We start from the raw sequence: 16,858 nt of genomic DNA on the forward strand, positions 1-16,858 counted from the left end.
ATACATTGTCCACCGTAAATCTTCCTTTCTATATATATATATATATATATTATCTATGTCTCTATATATATATATATAGACATAGATAATATAGATATATATTGCTTTCATTAGTCTATTTAACATAGTCTATAGTAACATCTTTCCCAATATTGTATCATGCTCCAACCACTGGTTATTGAAATTTTATGCGCAGTAGAAAAATAATGGTTCTGTTGTTCTTTATTTTGGTAAATTTCAGAAAACTAGAGATGTTACTTACATGGCTCCAGGCGTGGCCAAGGAACTCGTTTGTTGAAATAGCATTCTGGGCATACATAAGAGGTGAGATCCAGTAGCCCCATATCCACCATTTCTTCACGTTATCTGTAACCACAAAAAAATATTACTCAATTGAGTAACATCAAATCGAGAGACTGGCTTTTTACAACTTCACTTTTTAGATAATCGTCAAACCACTTTAGACCATTATTTTATTTATTTTTTGAAAGTTTTTGCAGTGTGAAGAAATATTTTAAAATGAGATAAGAAAGCATTTTCTTAGACTTTTTTTATAAAGAAAAGATTCTATAATATCTGCAGTAGGCTTTTTTAAAAGAATCCATTCCTCCACAATATTCCTTTTTCTACTTTTATCAGCCAAATAATACCATAAGTTTAGATCAAAAGTTGTCAGAAAGTACCATGTGATAGAATGAATCCACCCAAAATAATCATCACCAACAATGCAAAAGATCCGAACACATTGGCAACAATTAAGTTTCTCCCCAATGCAGCAATGAAACGAAATAAAGCTGAGGCCATTTGATTGACAGCCAATAGTATAAAGTATTGCTTAAAAAACCTGCAAAAAATGTTTTTTTTTTGTCAAATAATTAATAGGACACTAGTAGCACGGAATAACAAAAAAACTAGTTAAAGTCTTCACCTTCCAACATTAGGATCATATCCTATGACATAATAAGTGAGAAACACCCAACCACCAACTTCCATAACAGTTATAGGAATCTTTAGTATCCATGTCGGAATCGCATATGCCCATGCAGGATAAAAGAGGTAATCTCTTTGCTTGAAGAAGACAGGGAGCTTCAATATTGTCAATGCAAGCTCAGAGAAACCATTAAACATGATCATGATAATCGAGAAGAAAAGTGAGCCCATATAAATTCCTCCATCAGGAGAGACATTGTCTCTGTGCATATTAGTCCTTAGAAAGAGAGTCATTGCTATAGTTGCCATCATCATGAGCTGCACAGAGTAAAATTGTTTTAAGTAATTATCAATTAATCAATAATATATGGTTAATGATTAAGTGTATACTAACCTGAAATCCTCTGAAAGCATATACAAATGCATTCCTCTTCATAAGCAAATATTCTCTTGAAAAACAAGCTTTTAAAAGCTCCTTAGTGCTTACACCGTATTTTGAAGTTGTTAGAGCTGCAGGGTGCTCCTTGGTCTTGTCATATGGGATAGAAAGCTCCTCTATTAGTTTCTCTCCAACATGAAATGATTGAAATGCTTCAGCAAATTCCCTTACGGGGACAAATCTGTAAGGCTCTTCATGGCGTTGCCAGTACTGCTGTTGATCTTTCTTTGATGTTACCTACAAGGTCATATCCCAAATTTTATCTATTGTATCAAAATAGGAAAAGGTCATATAAGCAAATTTGTGGTTTTAGAACCCACTTCTTGTAAGAAATCAGCAACTCCTTTTCTTTCTGGGCATTTAAAACCGAGTGACTCGAAGAACTCTAGCACATGGTCGCGGGGACCATGATACACAACTTGACCATCAGATATTAGAATTATATCATCAAAGAGGTCGAATGTCTCGGGCGCTGGTTGAAGTAGAGAAATAACAGCTGTGCCATCAAGTATATGGATAGATTGCTTGAGTGAGTTCACAATCTGGTAAGTCGTAGAGCTGTCAAGGCCGGTCGATATCTCATCCATGAACAAGGCTTTTGCTGGTCCAACAATCATCTCACCTATTTTCATAGATTTGCAATCCAAATTACAAATGAGTGATTCATATCAGCAGAGAAGTAAGTTGGTATGAGTATTATTAACTGAGAACTTCATCTTATTGTTGTTTTTACCTGTTGTGACTCTTTTCCGCTGTCCTCCAGAAATACCTCTCATCATATCATCTCCAACCATTGTATCGGCACAGATATCCAAACCTAAGATCTGCATTCAATCAACAATATTAAATTAATATTGAATTACAGAGAGAATTAACTTAATCAATTATTGTTGCAACATTAATATACCTTCAGAACATAATCAGTAACAATGTTGGTCTTTTGTCCCTCCATTGAGGTTGCCTGTAGATTATTGAAAATAGCTTGGTTAATGATAGAAAAAGTTTTGACATAGTTTTTGTTTGCATAAACACCGGATTAAAAATCTCACCTTCATGAAAACATCAATGTCAGGGTCTGGCTTGATATTTGCAGCTTTCTCTCTTCTTGCTAGCTCTGCCAACATGTCTGCAATAAGGAAAAAATAGATGACTCATTTATAACAACCAAGATCTACTTTGCAAGATTGTCTGTTTTGACCCAGCCCAACCCATATCAGGTTGAACTTCATAATTTTACATTTTTCTGTAACTTCCTCAGAGATAACTCATATCAAAAGTACACAATAATGAGAGCACTTAAATATAAATTTTCAAAGGAGAATCCAGCTATTACACCAAAAGACGCCTTAATATTATGAAACTTATACTTACCATAACGAGTGCCAACTCCTTGACACCTAGCAGAGAACGATAAAGTTTCTCGAACCGTCATTTCGCCTATATGTAGATCATATTGACCAATATAGGCTGCTGTTCTTTGGGGCACAAACTCATTCATTCCATGACCATTATAAGTCACTCTTCCTGAAACCTGTAATTTTGTTTTTACAACCCGAAAAGAAATTAGATATGGGAACATTATGTTGATTAGGATTAATTTATTCAGGATTAATTGTTACCTTGACATCAGAATCCAACTTTCCAGCTAGAGCCAACAACAAAGTAGTTTTTCCAGAAGCAGGGGGTCCTAACAGTAGCGTCATCCTACAATTCACAGAAGAAAAAAAAATAAGAAGAGAAGGCTTGATATTAATTTGTATAATCAAAGATATTTTCTAATTTTTTGGCACACGTCTGTTTGGTGCAGTTGTTGTCTAGAAAATAATTACAAAACTGTTATGGAGAAAATTGTTGTTTGTAACTATCACAACATTGAATTATAGGAGTGCGGGGTGCCCTGTCCTTGAACTTTTACTAAACTCCTTGATATTAATTGCATTGTTAGTTTTAGGGGTGTAAACGAGCCAAACAAGAGTGAGCCTTGTTCGGCTCGTTAAAAAATATCATTGTTCATGTTCAGTTTGTTTATATTTCGAACACATTAAAAATGTGTCGTATTCGACTCGTTTGGTTAGCGAGCCGAAACGAGCTGTTCGCGGACAAAGAGTTGTTTTGACAACCCTAATCTCGCAACTAAAGAATGCTAAGGGTTTGGGCAAGATTTAAATATAATTGTTAATATTAAAACATCATTTAAACATAATTTAATATATTTTTAGTCTATTTTTTAATTAATAATTTTAATTGATTATAAAACTTTGTAGCCTGGTAGTCAATTAAATATTTTTAAAATACTGATTATCAATATATTATATATATACATATATATAGATAATTGATTAGTAGTATTTTGAACCAAAACTAGCCGAACACGAATGAACAGATCTTTGTTCGTGTTTGACTCGTTAAATTAAGAAATGAATAGAACATGAGTTTCTTAACGAACAGAACACTACCTATTCGCGGACAAGGAGTCATTTTGACACCCCTAGCTAGTTTAATAAACATATTATAATAGTTTTAAAAGTTTAAGAAGAAGAAAGTTTTAAACTTAAAATACACATCTTAATTTTTTATTAGGGCATTTATATACATACCACCCAAGTCTTATGTATTTACGTACTTAACACCTAAATTTTATTTTTTTTAACTTATACCACCAAAATCTTTCATATAACATAAAAAATACCATTATTTGAACTATTAAAAAGTGAAATACACCTTTTCAAGCATAGGTATAGTGGTATGTATGTAAAAATTGAAGTCTAGATGTTAGAAATGTAAATATAAAAAAATTGAGTGGTATTCTTGTAAGTCTTTCTTTTTTATTTGGCCACGCCTCTCTCCTTGAATTTGGTTCTGTTACAGCGGGCAAAGTAGTTACGTCTTCAATATAGCATGATCAAGAAATTAATCAGTCATAGAAAATTATTGCGGACAACAGAACTTCTGGAAACTCGATTAAAAAATCATTGACCAAATATCAACATAATTACGTTTAATAATAATGATAATAATAATAAAACACTAACAGAAAGATATCTCAAAGAAACGCAATAAATTGAAATTAATGTTGGATATACCGTCGGGGCTTGATGACTCCGCTGACATCATGAAGGATGGTTAGAGGCTTCTTCTTGTTTGGCAATATATGTAGGCGATTTGCAATGCTCTTGATCAAGCAACATAGAAAAAAAAATCAACGTCAGTATCCATGTCCCTGTAATTTAAAATTTCATCTTCTAATCTCTTAATTAAGCATTCGCAAACTAAAAGAAATTAATGATTACCTCAAAAATATTGATGAAAGAATTAAAAAGTGTAGGCAATCCTCTATCACCCACATATGCCTCCGCTTCAATACTGAGATGCTCATACCGCACCTCAATGGTTGGAAGCTCAATCCCAACCCTAAAAATGAGCACAAACAAAAGAAATTTAATAATTAACTAATTACAAAAAGAAATGAAGCAATCTGAGCAATTGATTCAGCAAATAGTAATTAATTGCATACCTATCCATTCTGTCTCTAAGCTTCATCAGAAACTTCTCATTATCCTCCTCCGCAACTCTCACCAGCCTCTCCAACAACTCCTTCCTCTCTTGAAATCCTAGGTTTTCTATATCAATCTCCTTCCCCCCTCCTTCCGCCATGGTGAGTAAGCCTTTCCTCAACCTGTTGTAGGTAGGGAGCTTCTCGAGAGCAGCCCATTTTAGGGCTTCCTCGTCATCTTCTTCGTGCGCCGATCTTGAAAAGATTTCATCGGCTTTCCAAATGGAAGAGTTTCCTGATCTCGTGCTCCCCAAACGAGCCACCGCAGCGGCGTCCATTGAAGCTCTCTCTCTTACTGTATCCTTCTCCTTCTTCCTCTTCTTCTTCTATCCGCTTCTCTGCCTCTTGTTACAGATGAGAGAAATTGGTTCCTGTTAATGGATTCTTGGTTTGAAACAGGGAGCTTATAAAGGAGAGGGGGAAGGTTGGTGAAAGAGAAGAAAGAAAAGACTGAAACGTGTATGGGCTTTCCCGGTTTCTAGAAGCGTGTATTTTCTGCGTTTATATGGACGGGTATTTGGGCTTTCCGGTAATCGGGGCCCACCAGCAGTGTCACCTGTGAGGAAATTTTGGTGTTTCTGGCCATAATATCCTTCAATAATTAAATTATTCTCTAAAATACCATCCGTTTGAAAGCAAAAACTCAACGGTCTGCTGGGTGACAGCGTTTTCTTTCTCTCTAGAAATTCACGGTCTGGAGGTCAAATATTTAATTTGGCCAAATTATCGGGCGGCGGCCGACGGGGGCATATTGGGCACGTGTCCCATTAATTTGGAAAAGCTTCCCTCAATTATTCCATTGAATGATTAATAAATTTTAATTCTATTTTTCAGAAATTATATATATATATATATACATATATATATATATATATATATAATATATATATATATAACATTTAGGCATGTAAACTAGGAATGGGGTGATATATATGAAGATGCTCTTAATTTTAATATGCTCTCCAATCATTTGAATGAGACCGTTTTAGTCTTGAAGTTTATAGCACGGTTAAATTAATTCTTAAATTCGTTTAATTGAAACTGAAATAGTTCTCAGGAATAGCTATTAGAGCTCAAATTTAAAATAGTCGTAATTCTATAAACTCTAACACTAAAACGGTTTTGTACTCTCACCTTTATTTTTAAATCAAAGTCCCCATCATTATTTTGATTTTAATATATTTGAAGGAGTAATAAATTGGGAAATGAATGGAAATTTGTTATTAAGAACTCTGCTGAGACCTTCAACTTTGAAAAGTCTAAATTGTTAGGTAGTAGAAAGTTTGTTAATATAATTTTAAGCTTAATCTTAAACATGAATATTGGTATAATCTATCTTGGTATATAAAGGACCATTTAATGAAATTTTTTTATCTCTCTTTAATGGAAGGTTCTTGAGATTAATTATAGCCTTATTTAACCCTTTTTTTTTTCATAGCTTTGTCATTTTAAATTGGCATGAGATGAGTTTAGAATCAAGAAAGTAAGTATGATAATGACCGGTGAAAGATGTATTCAAAGTGGATAAATTATGTTCGGATTAAAATTTGATCACATAAGTTTTAAATCTTTTATAAGTTTAATGTGATATTAGGGTAAAAATACAATATTATTTAAGAATTATGCTTAATATGCTCTCAACAAATTTTTATCCATCAATATGGATCTCAAGACAATTTTTTTAGCAACAAATATTTAAACTTCAATTAAAGATCATCCAGGACTTTGATTTCAGCAAGCATAATGTCGAACTGACCAGTTCGAAGAGAAGGGCTCGATGACTCCAAAGTTGATCTAATATGTATTTTGAAGAGTTTTGATGTCAAATTAAAAGGTTGAATAGTTTCCAAATTTGGCAATCTTATATTTAAATCAAATATCTCGTAAAGAAGGACTAGGGGAAAAAGGACCCAAAGTACGGTGTGTTTATACACCGAAAATTTGACGAATGTTTTTCACTCCTGCAACTGCCAACCACTGTTCTTTGGCCACCGTCGGCCGGCCCCAACTCATTGCAACGAAAGACCTTTGCGAAATCATAATATGCGCTACAAAATTCTGGTGTAATTTGCATAGTAATGAGGTATTCTACGGAACAACACAACCCTAAAATGGTATAATGACTCACACCAAAGATGGTGCAACAATGCACTCTAAAGACAGTGCAACAATGCACCAAGAATACGGTGTCAAGTCGCATCTCGCAGTAAATACTTACAATTGTTGAACTCACGATACAATGACTTTTCATTGAACTCTTAAAGCTCTCTCATTGCAGTATGTCTTTATGGCTTATATGACAAACAACGGTTTGCGTGGCTCACAACTCACACCTCCCAAATCGAGCCTTTATTGCCTACAGAAGTTATTGTTGTTGACCCTTAATCCTTAATAATAAGCTCCATTCGACATAGCAGAACTAGGTTATCGAGCATAGGTAAATTACTATAGTCTGATAGATAGTCGTCCTAAGACGAAGTGGTCCTGAGGGATGCCTGAGACTCATCATAGTGATTTTTTATGAAGTTCAGGGAGAATGTTGGATGTATGTTGTTGAATAGTATGATTCAAAGGGTTAACTTCTCCCTTGAGTTGGTTGAATCACTCAGATTCAGATGTTCGATTGCTTTGGTTAGCCCTGGTCTTGATATGTTCAGTCGGCAAAACTCAATACATCCCTTTAGACAAGTGAACCTCTATGTCTTCTGTCGGAAGACCATCCTTTGATATGACTTGTCCCGTCCGCATCGTTAGATATACTCAAGATTCGTGTTGGCACTTGTTCTTTATACAAGTATAATTTTAATCTTGATATTAGAAAGTATTAGAAACTTTGTCAACAAAATTTTAATCTTAGATTCTTACATGAACTTTGGTATAATTAATTTGTCTTGGTATGTAAAGGTCCATTTAATGCAACTTTTGTTTTCTTTTTAATGGAAGATTCTTGAGATTAATTAGGACCTCGTTTAACAATTATTTTCATTGCATTATCATTTCAAACTAGCATGAGATAATTTTAGAATCTAGAGAGTAAGTATAATGGTGAATGGTGAGAGATGTATTTAATGAGAAAATTTCTGCTTAAATTAAACTTATTGTGGTATTAGTGTAATACAAGATTATTCATGGATTCCACTTATTTAAAAAAAAATTAAATTTTTATAATATGATGCAAATTATATCAAAATATTTTGGTTTTTTTTTTTCTTAGCATAGTCATTGTAAGTCATCGTCCAAGATATAATTCATAGACTTAATATCATTAAATATATACATACATGGCATTATCTTATGCATTTGCATATTTAATACTTAAAACTTGTATATATATATATATATATATATAAAGACAAATGACAAAAGATTGTCATAAATTTAAATTAAATTATAGATCAATAATGGAGCACGTGCCATTGCATGCATCTTCGATGAGACTTCTCACCTTACCAAATGGACCTTTCCTTGAGAAGTATTTTAATTAGAAATAGAAAGACTGTAATGTGTTGATATAGACAGTGAAATCAAAAATAAATAAATAAATAAATAAATTGGACTGAATATTCAATTAAAATAATGGAAAATTACAAATTTCAACATTCAAATTTAGAAATTTTAAGTTTCTTCTTGCATCAAAGTACGCATGATAATGACTTTTAAGTTCTAGATTATTCAGATTAATTGATATCTTTTAATGCAAATTTGATAAAATTATAAATTATTTAGTAGTTTTAAATTTTCATGATGCAAGAGTTGAAGTTTAGGTGCTAGCTATGTAAATACATTTGAATTGGGTGGTATGTATGTAAATGATTCCTAAAGATGTGAGTGCTATGTGTGTAAATACAAAAGCTTAGGTGTGAGATATGTAAATACAATAGAATTGTGAGCTATGTAAGGTAAATGCCCCTTAAATAATTATATTTTCAGAAATTTAAACTTGACATTAATTTAAGAATATAACGCGATGTTTACACTAAATAAGCATTAATGTATAACAACATATGGAGTTATATATATCTCAGTTGCTTTCACACCACCGCAATCCCACATAGGCGAGCAAAGCTGTGCCTTACATTTAAGGGGTACGTGGATAGGTCATTGATGTGTTGATATCAATGCATATCTACAAAGATTTCTAAATAAATACATAAATAAAAAGAGTTTGATTTATTATCAAATTATGGACGAATCCATAAGAGTAAAGTGTCGATATAGTTCCTGAGAAGCGCATCCAATCAGATTGGATGGGTCGAGTGTATGAAGAAATTGGCAAAAGATGGGATCGTTCTATTAAATGAGAAAAAAAAAAGAATATAAAAAATTCGCGTGATTGAAGCTGAAGCAGCTAGTTGCGAAGTAATAGAAACTATAGTGGGATAGTAAGAGTCGAAAAGAAGATTCCTCACTTATTTCTCTCATTCAGAACCATGCATGAGACTATTTACATGAGGTTATTTTAGTCATAGAGTTCATAGAAATGTCAAAATAGTCCTAAACTATTTTAAAATTGAGCTCTAATAGTCTTTCATATGGACTATTTCAACTCCAATTTAAATAGTATGATGACTATTTTGGCACTTATGTAAGCCAGAGACTAAAACGACCCCATGTAAATGATAAAAGACTATTTTGGCACCTTACTCAATAAAGAAAATAAGAGTTATTAGAGAAGCTTGTAAGCTCAAATAACAAGAGTTGAGTTGTTTCTAATTGATTCATATATATATATATATATACATACATACATACATAGGCTCCATAAAAACTTATAGTTAATTCTAAACGAGTAGATACGACACAATTAGTCAAGGCTAATATTTCAAAATAGATTTGACTTTTTTATACGCTCATAACACTTCATCTATTTCAGTTAAGTATGATAAATTTGTTAATACATTCATAATATGACTTAATTTAGAATTCTATACAAATCTTAGAATTAGTAAGTTGAAATTAAGTTTTAAATTTAAAGAACCCCCTCAAATCGTCTTGGATTCATCACTACATGAAAGTCAATAAGTTTATAAGAAAATAGAACCACCCCACATGTGGTGTGAAGAAACTTCTTATAGACAAACATTGTTTCTATATTTTTCTCCTTTAACATGCTATCAATGTTGATTTTGCGGCCTTAAATTAAGACAGATGCACTGATTTGAATAATATCTCAAATTGTTAAATCAAATTTTGCATGAAATTTCAAAATAATCCAGCACTGCTTGTTGAACAAAGAAGATCATTTTCATGCAAAACAACTAACAAAACATCTCAATTTGCATGTTTTACATATAAATTTAAGAACATTGAACAAAAAACTTTTTTTTTTTTTAAATAAAAATCATGACCATTGTTTTCTCTATAGAAAATATAAGTAAAAAATGTGCATATAAAAAAGAGAATAAAGAAAAAAAAAGAAGGAAATTTCAATAAATTTGCTATCATGATTCATGATCATATTACGTAATGTAAACATAAACTTTTTATGTTTTGTACAAAAACTCAACATAATGGCATCTTGATATTTCCTATTATGATAAATAGCATACAATCCATTTACAAATGCTTGTAATAATAGATTAAAGAATGAAACAATGGATGAATGCAACAAGTTATGAAAATTGCCATCAACCAAAAGAACAGCACCTGGAACCTGAAGCTCCTGAGGTTTCCCTGTCATCCTCTTCTCTTAGAATGACTGCTCTCCCACTTCCGAGCGAACTCCCATCTTTCTTCATCTCTTGGGAGTGGAAAATCTTTCGGCTTAGTATGTCGTATATCTCCTTGACAACGGTTTGGAAGGCGGCGACGACATTTGAGTTGTCGAGGGCAGAGGTCTCCATGAAGAAGAGGCCGTGCTCTTCGGCGAAAGCCTTGCCTTTGTCGGTGCTCACCTCTCTCGCATCTTTGAGATCAGTCTTGTTACCAACAAGGATGGTCACAACGTTCATGTCGGAGTATGCTGTGTAGTTATTAGCTAGGGTAATTAGCATTCCCTGAACAAATAAATAGAGGGAAATTTACATACATAGCACACCATTCTTATGTATATACATATCTAACATCTAAACCTTATTGCTTATATTTATACCACCCAATTCTTTTCTATCACATCAACAATTCCATTATTTTAACTTTTAAAAAATGAGATGCACCTTTTTATGTATAGTTAAGGTGGCATATGTGTAAAAATTAAGGTTTAGGTGTTATATCTGTAAATACATAGGAATTAAGTGGTATGTAAGTAAATCTTCCGTAAATAAAAGGCAACAAAGTTACAAAAACATAAAATGCTTATACTGCATAGCGTTCAGCTGAGATGATTGTAAGAAACTGATATAAAGAATCCAAATTTTTTAAAGTTTATATAAGCATTATAAATTTCTCCACCTGGAAAAATTCAAACAATATCCTTCTTACAATTATACTTATCACACTCTAATACATTTAGTTTTGAAAGCTTTTATTATAAGAAGTTTTTTAAAAAATTTAAAAAAATTATGATAAAATCAGAGTTTGAAAATAAACGCAGCATTCATCTTTCAAGCTACCAAGATTATTAGCAGGCGTCAGACTGTCGGAGTATCAAAAGAATATAAATATAAACAAAACTCCAGAAGAAAGAAAAGATAAATTAAATAGACGTTTAATTTCTCTTGTAGTCGCTCAAAAAAACTTGTAATATTTGCCAAACCAATCCAGTCAAAATCTAGGCGAACAAAATATCAAATGGCATACATGGACCTTATATTTTCCGTTATAGACATGTTTTAAGGGCAGCGCTGTGCTCTATTTTCATCATCATCATTATACTTAGGAAAAGTCTAAGGTACCTAAGGAGGATCCCACATGGAAAGCAACCATGTGTGAAGAGCTTGGAGCTCTCGCTAAAAATCGAACATGGAATATAGTGTCACTATCAGCGGGGAAAAGAGTAGTTGGGTGAAAGTGAATTTCCACAAGGAAACAAAATCCGAAAGGGAAGGTGGAGCGATAGAAAGCACGATTGGTTGTGAAATGGTTCAATCAGGCGTATAACATTGACTATGACGAAACCTTTGCAATAGCAGCGAAGATGAGTACAGTGAGGATATTGATTTCTCTGATAATGAATGGTGGGTAGACATTACACCAACTCAATGTGAAGAATGTGTCTCTTCATGGTGAATTACTGGAGGAGATGCATGTGGAGATACAACCAAAATTCAACGCGGGCAGATAGTGGGCATGCTGTGCAAACTCAAGAAGTCATTTATGGCTTGAAACAATCACCTCGAACATAGTTTGATAAGTTTTGAAAGGCAAGGTGGACATGGGATATCAACACATCAATGCCGACCACACGGTGTACTTTTGACAACATGAAGGTAACACCACTATGCTTGTTGAGTATGTTGATGACATGATTGTCACTGGTGATGATGTGACATAGATTGCTCAATTAAAGATAATATTGCACAAAAAATTTGAGGTGAAAGACCTTACAACTTAGATACCTCCATGGGATTGAGGTGGCCTGTGGACCACGAGGAATGGTCTTATCTTAAAGGAAGTATGTATTGGACCTCCTCACGAAACGAGACATGTTGGGATGCAATCATGCGGTCTCTTCAATTGATCACAAGGCCAAGCAGGGCGTGGAGGCAAGAGAGTTCGTTGATTGTGAGAGGTACCATAGATTGGTGAGTCGTCTAATCTATCTGAGCCACACTAGTCCCGACATCTCATTTGCAGTGAGCATGGTGAGTTGCTACATGTATGATCCAAAGAATGATCATATGGACGCAGTGTATTAGATTCTGAGCTATTTGAAGAGTGCACTAGAGAATGGGTTGATCTTCAAGAATAATGTGCATATAGACATTGAACGCTATTGTGGCTATGATTGGGCAAGTTGCACTGATGACAGGAGGTTCACATTAAAATAATGCATGTTCGTAGGGGGCAACTTGGTCCCTTAGAAAAGCAAGAAACAATCAATAGAAGTGAGTTCAACAACAAAGGCCAAGTATAAAGCCATGACCTGAGGAGTTTCTGAGATGATGTGGTTGAGAGCTTTATTGTTAGCGCTAAGGTGGACTAAGGAGCAAAAAGGAAGTAGTCGTGCGACCAAAAAGTTAGCAATCAACATTACCAGCAACCCGGTGCAACATGATAGAACCAAACACATGGAGTTTGATAGGTTCTTCATCAAGGAAAAGTTGAATACCGTACTACTGAAGCTAAGTCATGTAGCCAGGGAGAGTAAAACCGCCTCACCAAAGGACCTAGCTTATTAGATTCGTCTAAATTATGTGACAAGATGAGCTTAGTGGATATCTTTTGTCATCTTGAGGGAGATTGTTGAGATCTGTATCTAATTTTGGGTTCTATTTTTAAATAGAAGTCTAGGGATTTATTTGTAATAAAGTTGTAAGGCACTATATAAGCCAAGTCCTTAATGAAATAAACTTATTTTTAAGCAATTATATCCTTCAATATTTTTTAAAATATTGAGGTACAAATTTATTACTAATAAGATTTAGTTTGAAGTCATTAGCGATAATTTTAATATTTTTAAGCAAAAAAGTTAAATGCTGATCACTTTTATTAATAACATTATTAGTGAATTTGCATATTACTTTTTATCTAGGTAATTATTTCTTTGTTCTTCAACTTTTTACTTTTTTTTCAAATTAATTAATTCATTACTTAGGAATCTGCATATTGATTTAATGCAATCATTTTATTATTTTCTTATTACAGTGAACAAACTTGCAAATATTTATTTATGTTATAGATTGCAAAAAAAATTGCTCATGATTTATTTATTACATTTATAGTTCAAGCCAAGTAGCCAAATACTAATTCCAAATTGTTTGCTTATATTTGAAAAAGTATTTATTAATGTGGCAAGCCAACTATGATGATAGAAAAAAAAAATTCAAAAAGGCCAGTCCTATCATATATGTGAAAACTCTGCTCAAATTTCAATCAAACATGAATGGTATGATCAAACTAAATTTCGTATACACGTCTCGGTTTGGCTCAATTATAGCCCACATCTAATCTAGGGCTCCAATTGAGACCAAATTTGCACGCATTTGTAAAAAATAGGCCCCATGTTAACTGAAAAGCCTCGTTAGAGACCAGAGGCAAATCATTGATTATGTTAGGGCCAAAAAATCACGTGCAGCGTGAATGACAGTCTATCAGCTCATGCATAGCATCAACTATCTATAAAGAAAGAGAAACGAACTTAACTTAGGCTTAACAAAAATGAAAACAAATCTTACTGTGCAGTTCGTTAAGCCATCTGCCGATGCTATCAAAAGTCTGGCTCCTGCTTATGTCGTAAACCACTAGAGCTCCTACAGCACCACGGTAGTATGCCGATGTCACCGCTTTGAAACGTTCCTGGCCTGCTGTATCCCAAATCTGAGCTTTTACCTCCTTCCCATCAATTTCCATTTTCTGAGTTTGGAACTCAACGCCTATTGTAGACTTGGAGTTTGTGTAGAACTCATCCCGAGCAAACCTTGCAAGCAAATTTGACTTGCCAACAGCAGAATCACCAATCAGAACTATCTTAAAAAGATAACCATGACTCTGCTCATCTTCTTCTGAATAGAACGCCATCCTTTAATGCCTTTAAATTTAAGATAATCTTGATGCTTCTTTGTAGAATTGTGCATTTATTGATGCCATACAAAGAAAATCACAAAAACAAAAAATTAATAACAGCATAGCGGCTTGTTCAAAACATACAAAAATCAAGATTCCGTGACACCGAGCAGTCTGAAGAGGAAACTTACAGGAAAACTAAAATTAAAGCCCAGATACCTCGATGCTAAAACTAGAGGTAATAACGAGGTAAGTTCTAGAAAGAGAGAGAGCTAAACACTTCGCCAACAAAGTTCTATTTTGAATTGAGTTTAAACCTGATTTAAGTCGATTAATTAAAATTAATCTTGATATATAAGTTCTGCACGTGTTAACATATATATATCTGCATATATGATATATTTTGAGTTAAATCATTTTTTTTTCAAGAGAGCTATTGCAGAGTTGGAGCACATCAGCCTTGATTTTGATCCAATTAAAATTTAAGTGATTATCTTGTAATTTCAAGTTTTATATATAATAACCAACCGTGGCTAGAACTACAAAATTATAAATAAGAAGCATCAAGCAATATCCAAAAAAAAAATGAGGAGATTTAAACACAACCCAGAAAATCCATTACCCTAGAACTCCCTGATCATAATCTCGACATAGCATGCAAATCTGCAAGCATGAGCACAACTACTAATAAATTAAATGAGAATTCTTACACTTCCAACTACATACAAAATATCTAACTCAGCGCAAAACATCGAACGTAAAATTGTCATGAAATTGGTGCAATGAACAAAGAGAAACAAAATAACAAAAAAAAGTAACCTAGAGATCTTACATGAAAAACCACAGATGAGGAAAAACTATGGGATATTTGTTGTACAAAGAAATCAGACATTTATAGACTTCTACAAAAGGGTCAATAAAGCAAACGCATACGAATAACAATCTAAAGGCTATAATAAGATTAATCCAATGGTAGAAGACTTCAATTTGTGTACTCATAATTTTCTACTAAGGTGAGTGTGGCCTATAGAGTTTGAGTACATAGTTTAATAATCTTTACCTTGACATGAATTTGCAATTTTCAAGAGAATGCGGAATAAACCTTTAATCTTTGATAGAACATCCTCAATCTTTTCCATTAAAAACTCTAGGGATCAGCAATGAGTATCAATCATATCTAGGCAATGCTCAAACTTTCCAATTAAAAGGGTTTTAGTCATCATATTGATAATAATATCATGAATGCTAATTTTGCTTGTAATAATATTACCATGACTATAACTTCATGAATAAAATGATAATATCAATATGTTTATTTTTCTCACGTAACATTTGATCTTTTTAGTAAAACAAATATACTATCACACATCTGTTGACCTCATTTTTAGTGAGGTCTTAGTCTTCTACTCTTAGAACCTAGGATCTAGCTTTAGGAGTTCTTATTGACCATCCTAGCGGACTAGCAATGTAGCCTACCTCCCGTAGAACTTCAAGCCACTTCTTGACTCATTTTTGTGAAGAACTCGCATGAGTGGTTCCAAGCACTCAACCTTTAGTTGCAAGGGCTAAGGACCAACATGTAGAGAGCCCGAAAATGAGTTCCTATAGGATCAAACAACCTTAGGTGAACCCTTTGTGACTCGATTACTCACGAACGCTGCAATTCATGCACTCACTGCATCACACACAATTTTGGCATAAATCGACTCGCCCGTCGGCAAACTCGCTCGAACGACCTCGGATGACGAAACGGACCGCGCTGACGCGTTCAGAACGTCTACTTTAGCTAGAAAGGACACCCATATTGTTGTGGTTCCACACTCGCGCGAACTGCACGGATATCGATGCACCTTTTTTTTTAGCGGTGTGCGGGCCCGGGCTTAACTCAGGTCCGACTCGAGTTTGATTCAGGCTGGACTCGGGCCGAACGCGGGCTAGGCACCAGCTCACCTAAATTTGAAATTCAAATTTCAAAATTCAAATGGATTATTTAATTTTTGTCTTAATTAAGATTAATTCAAGAGTTAATTATTTCCATTTATTTCCTGCCCCTGCATTTGGAAATGATTTTATTTCCCCGCCCAATCGTTCCAGAGTAACGGCTATTGCCCCGCTCCAATTCTAAAAAGGAAGGGATGGCTCCTTCCTTCGGGGTCGACTTCCTCTGCCTGCCCGGAGCTCTTCTCTTCCGTTGGCATTTCGCTCAATTTTTTTTTATTCCGGTCGCTGCAATCAGGAAGCTCGCCTCCTCCCTGCGCCGAAGATTCCTGCTCGCACTCCCCGCCTCCTCCCTCTCGTGCGCGACAGACGAGCCGCTCGCTCCCGCTTCCCGC

At 34.1% G+C, this 16,858-nt stretch overlaps 2 protein-coding genes across 3 annotated transcripts in view; both read right to left on the reverse strand.

The window, feature by feature from the left end:
* The window catches only part of LOC110026001 (ABC transporter G family member 35-like), a 9,155-nt gene extending 3,773 nt beyond the window's left edge, over positions 1-5,382 (reverse strand). Inside the window, 13 exon segments of the mRNA XM_020726736.1 lie at positions 263-366; positions 684-844; positions 929-1,248; positions 1,325-1,606; positions 1,690-1,991; positions 2,103-2,193; positions 2,277-2,330; positions 2,419-2,495; positions 2,741-2,900; positions 2,989-3,073; positions 4,453-4,541; positions 4,660-4,780; positions 4,884-5,382. Coding sequence (XP_020582395.1) covers positions 263-366; positions 684-844; positions 929-1,248; positions 1,325-1,606; positions 1,690-1,991; positions 2,103-2,193; positions 2,277-2,330; positions 2,419-2,495; positions 2,741-2,900; positions 2,989-3,073; positions 4,453-4,541; positions 4,660-4,780; positions 4,884-5,200 — 2,163 coding nt within the window. The 5' untranslated portion in view covers positions 5,201-5,382.
* A 4,986-nt stretch (positions 5,383-10,368) lies between these two features.
* LOC110026003 (ras-related protein RABA5a-like) overlaps positions 10,369-16,858 on the reverse strand; it is a 21,537-nt gene continuing 15,047 nt past the window's right edge. Inside the window, exons 2-3 of one of the 2 annotated variants that reach the window (XM_020726738.1) lie at positions 14,198-14,578; positions 10,369-10,884 (exon numbers count right to left, since the gene is read on the reverse strand). In XM_020726738.1, the coding sequence (XP_020582397.1) occupies positions 10,550-10,884; positions 14,198-14,540 (678 nt within the window). In that variant the 5' untranslated portion in view covers positions 14,541-14,578 and the 3' untranslated portion in view covers positions 10,369-10,549. The remainder of the gene's footprint in view (positions 10,885-14,197; positions 14,579-16,858) is intronic. The other variant, XM_020726737.1, reaches the window with a different exon arrangement.

This window comes from Phalaenopsis equestris, unplaced genomic scaffold (assembly GCF_001263595.1).
Source record: "Phalaenopsis equestris unplaced genomic scaffold, ASM126359v1 Scaffold000347, whole genome shotgun sequence".
Lineage (NCBI taxonomy): Eukaryota > Viridiplantae > Streptophyta > Magnoliopsida > Asparagales > Orchidaceae > Phalaenopsis > Phalaenopsis equestris.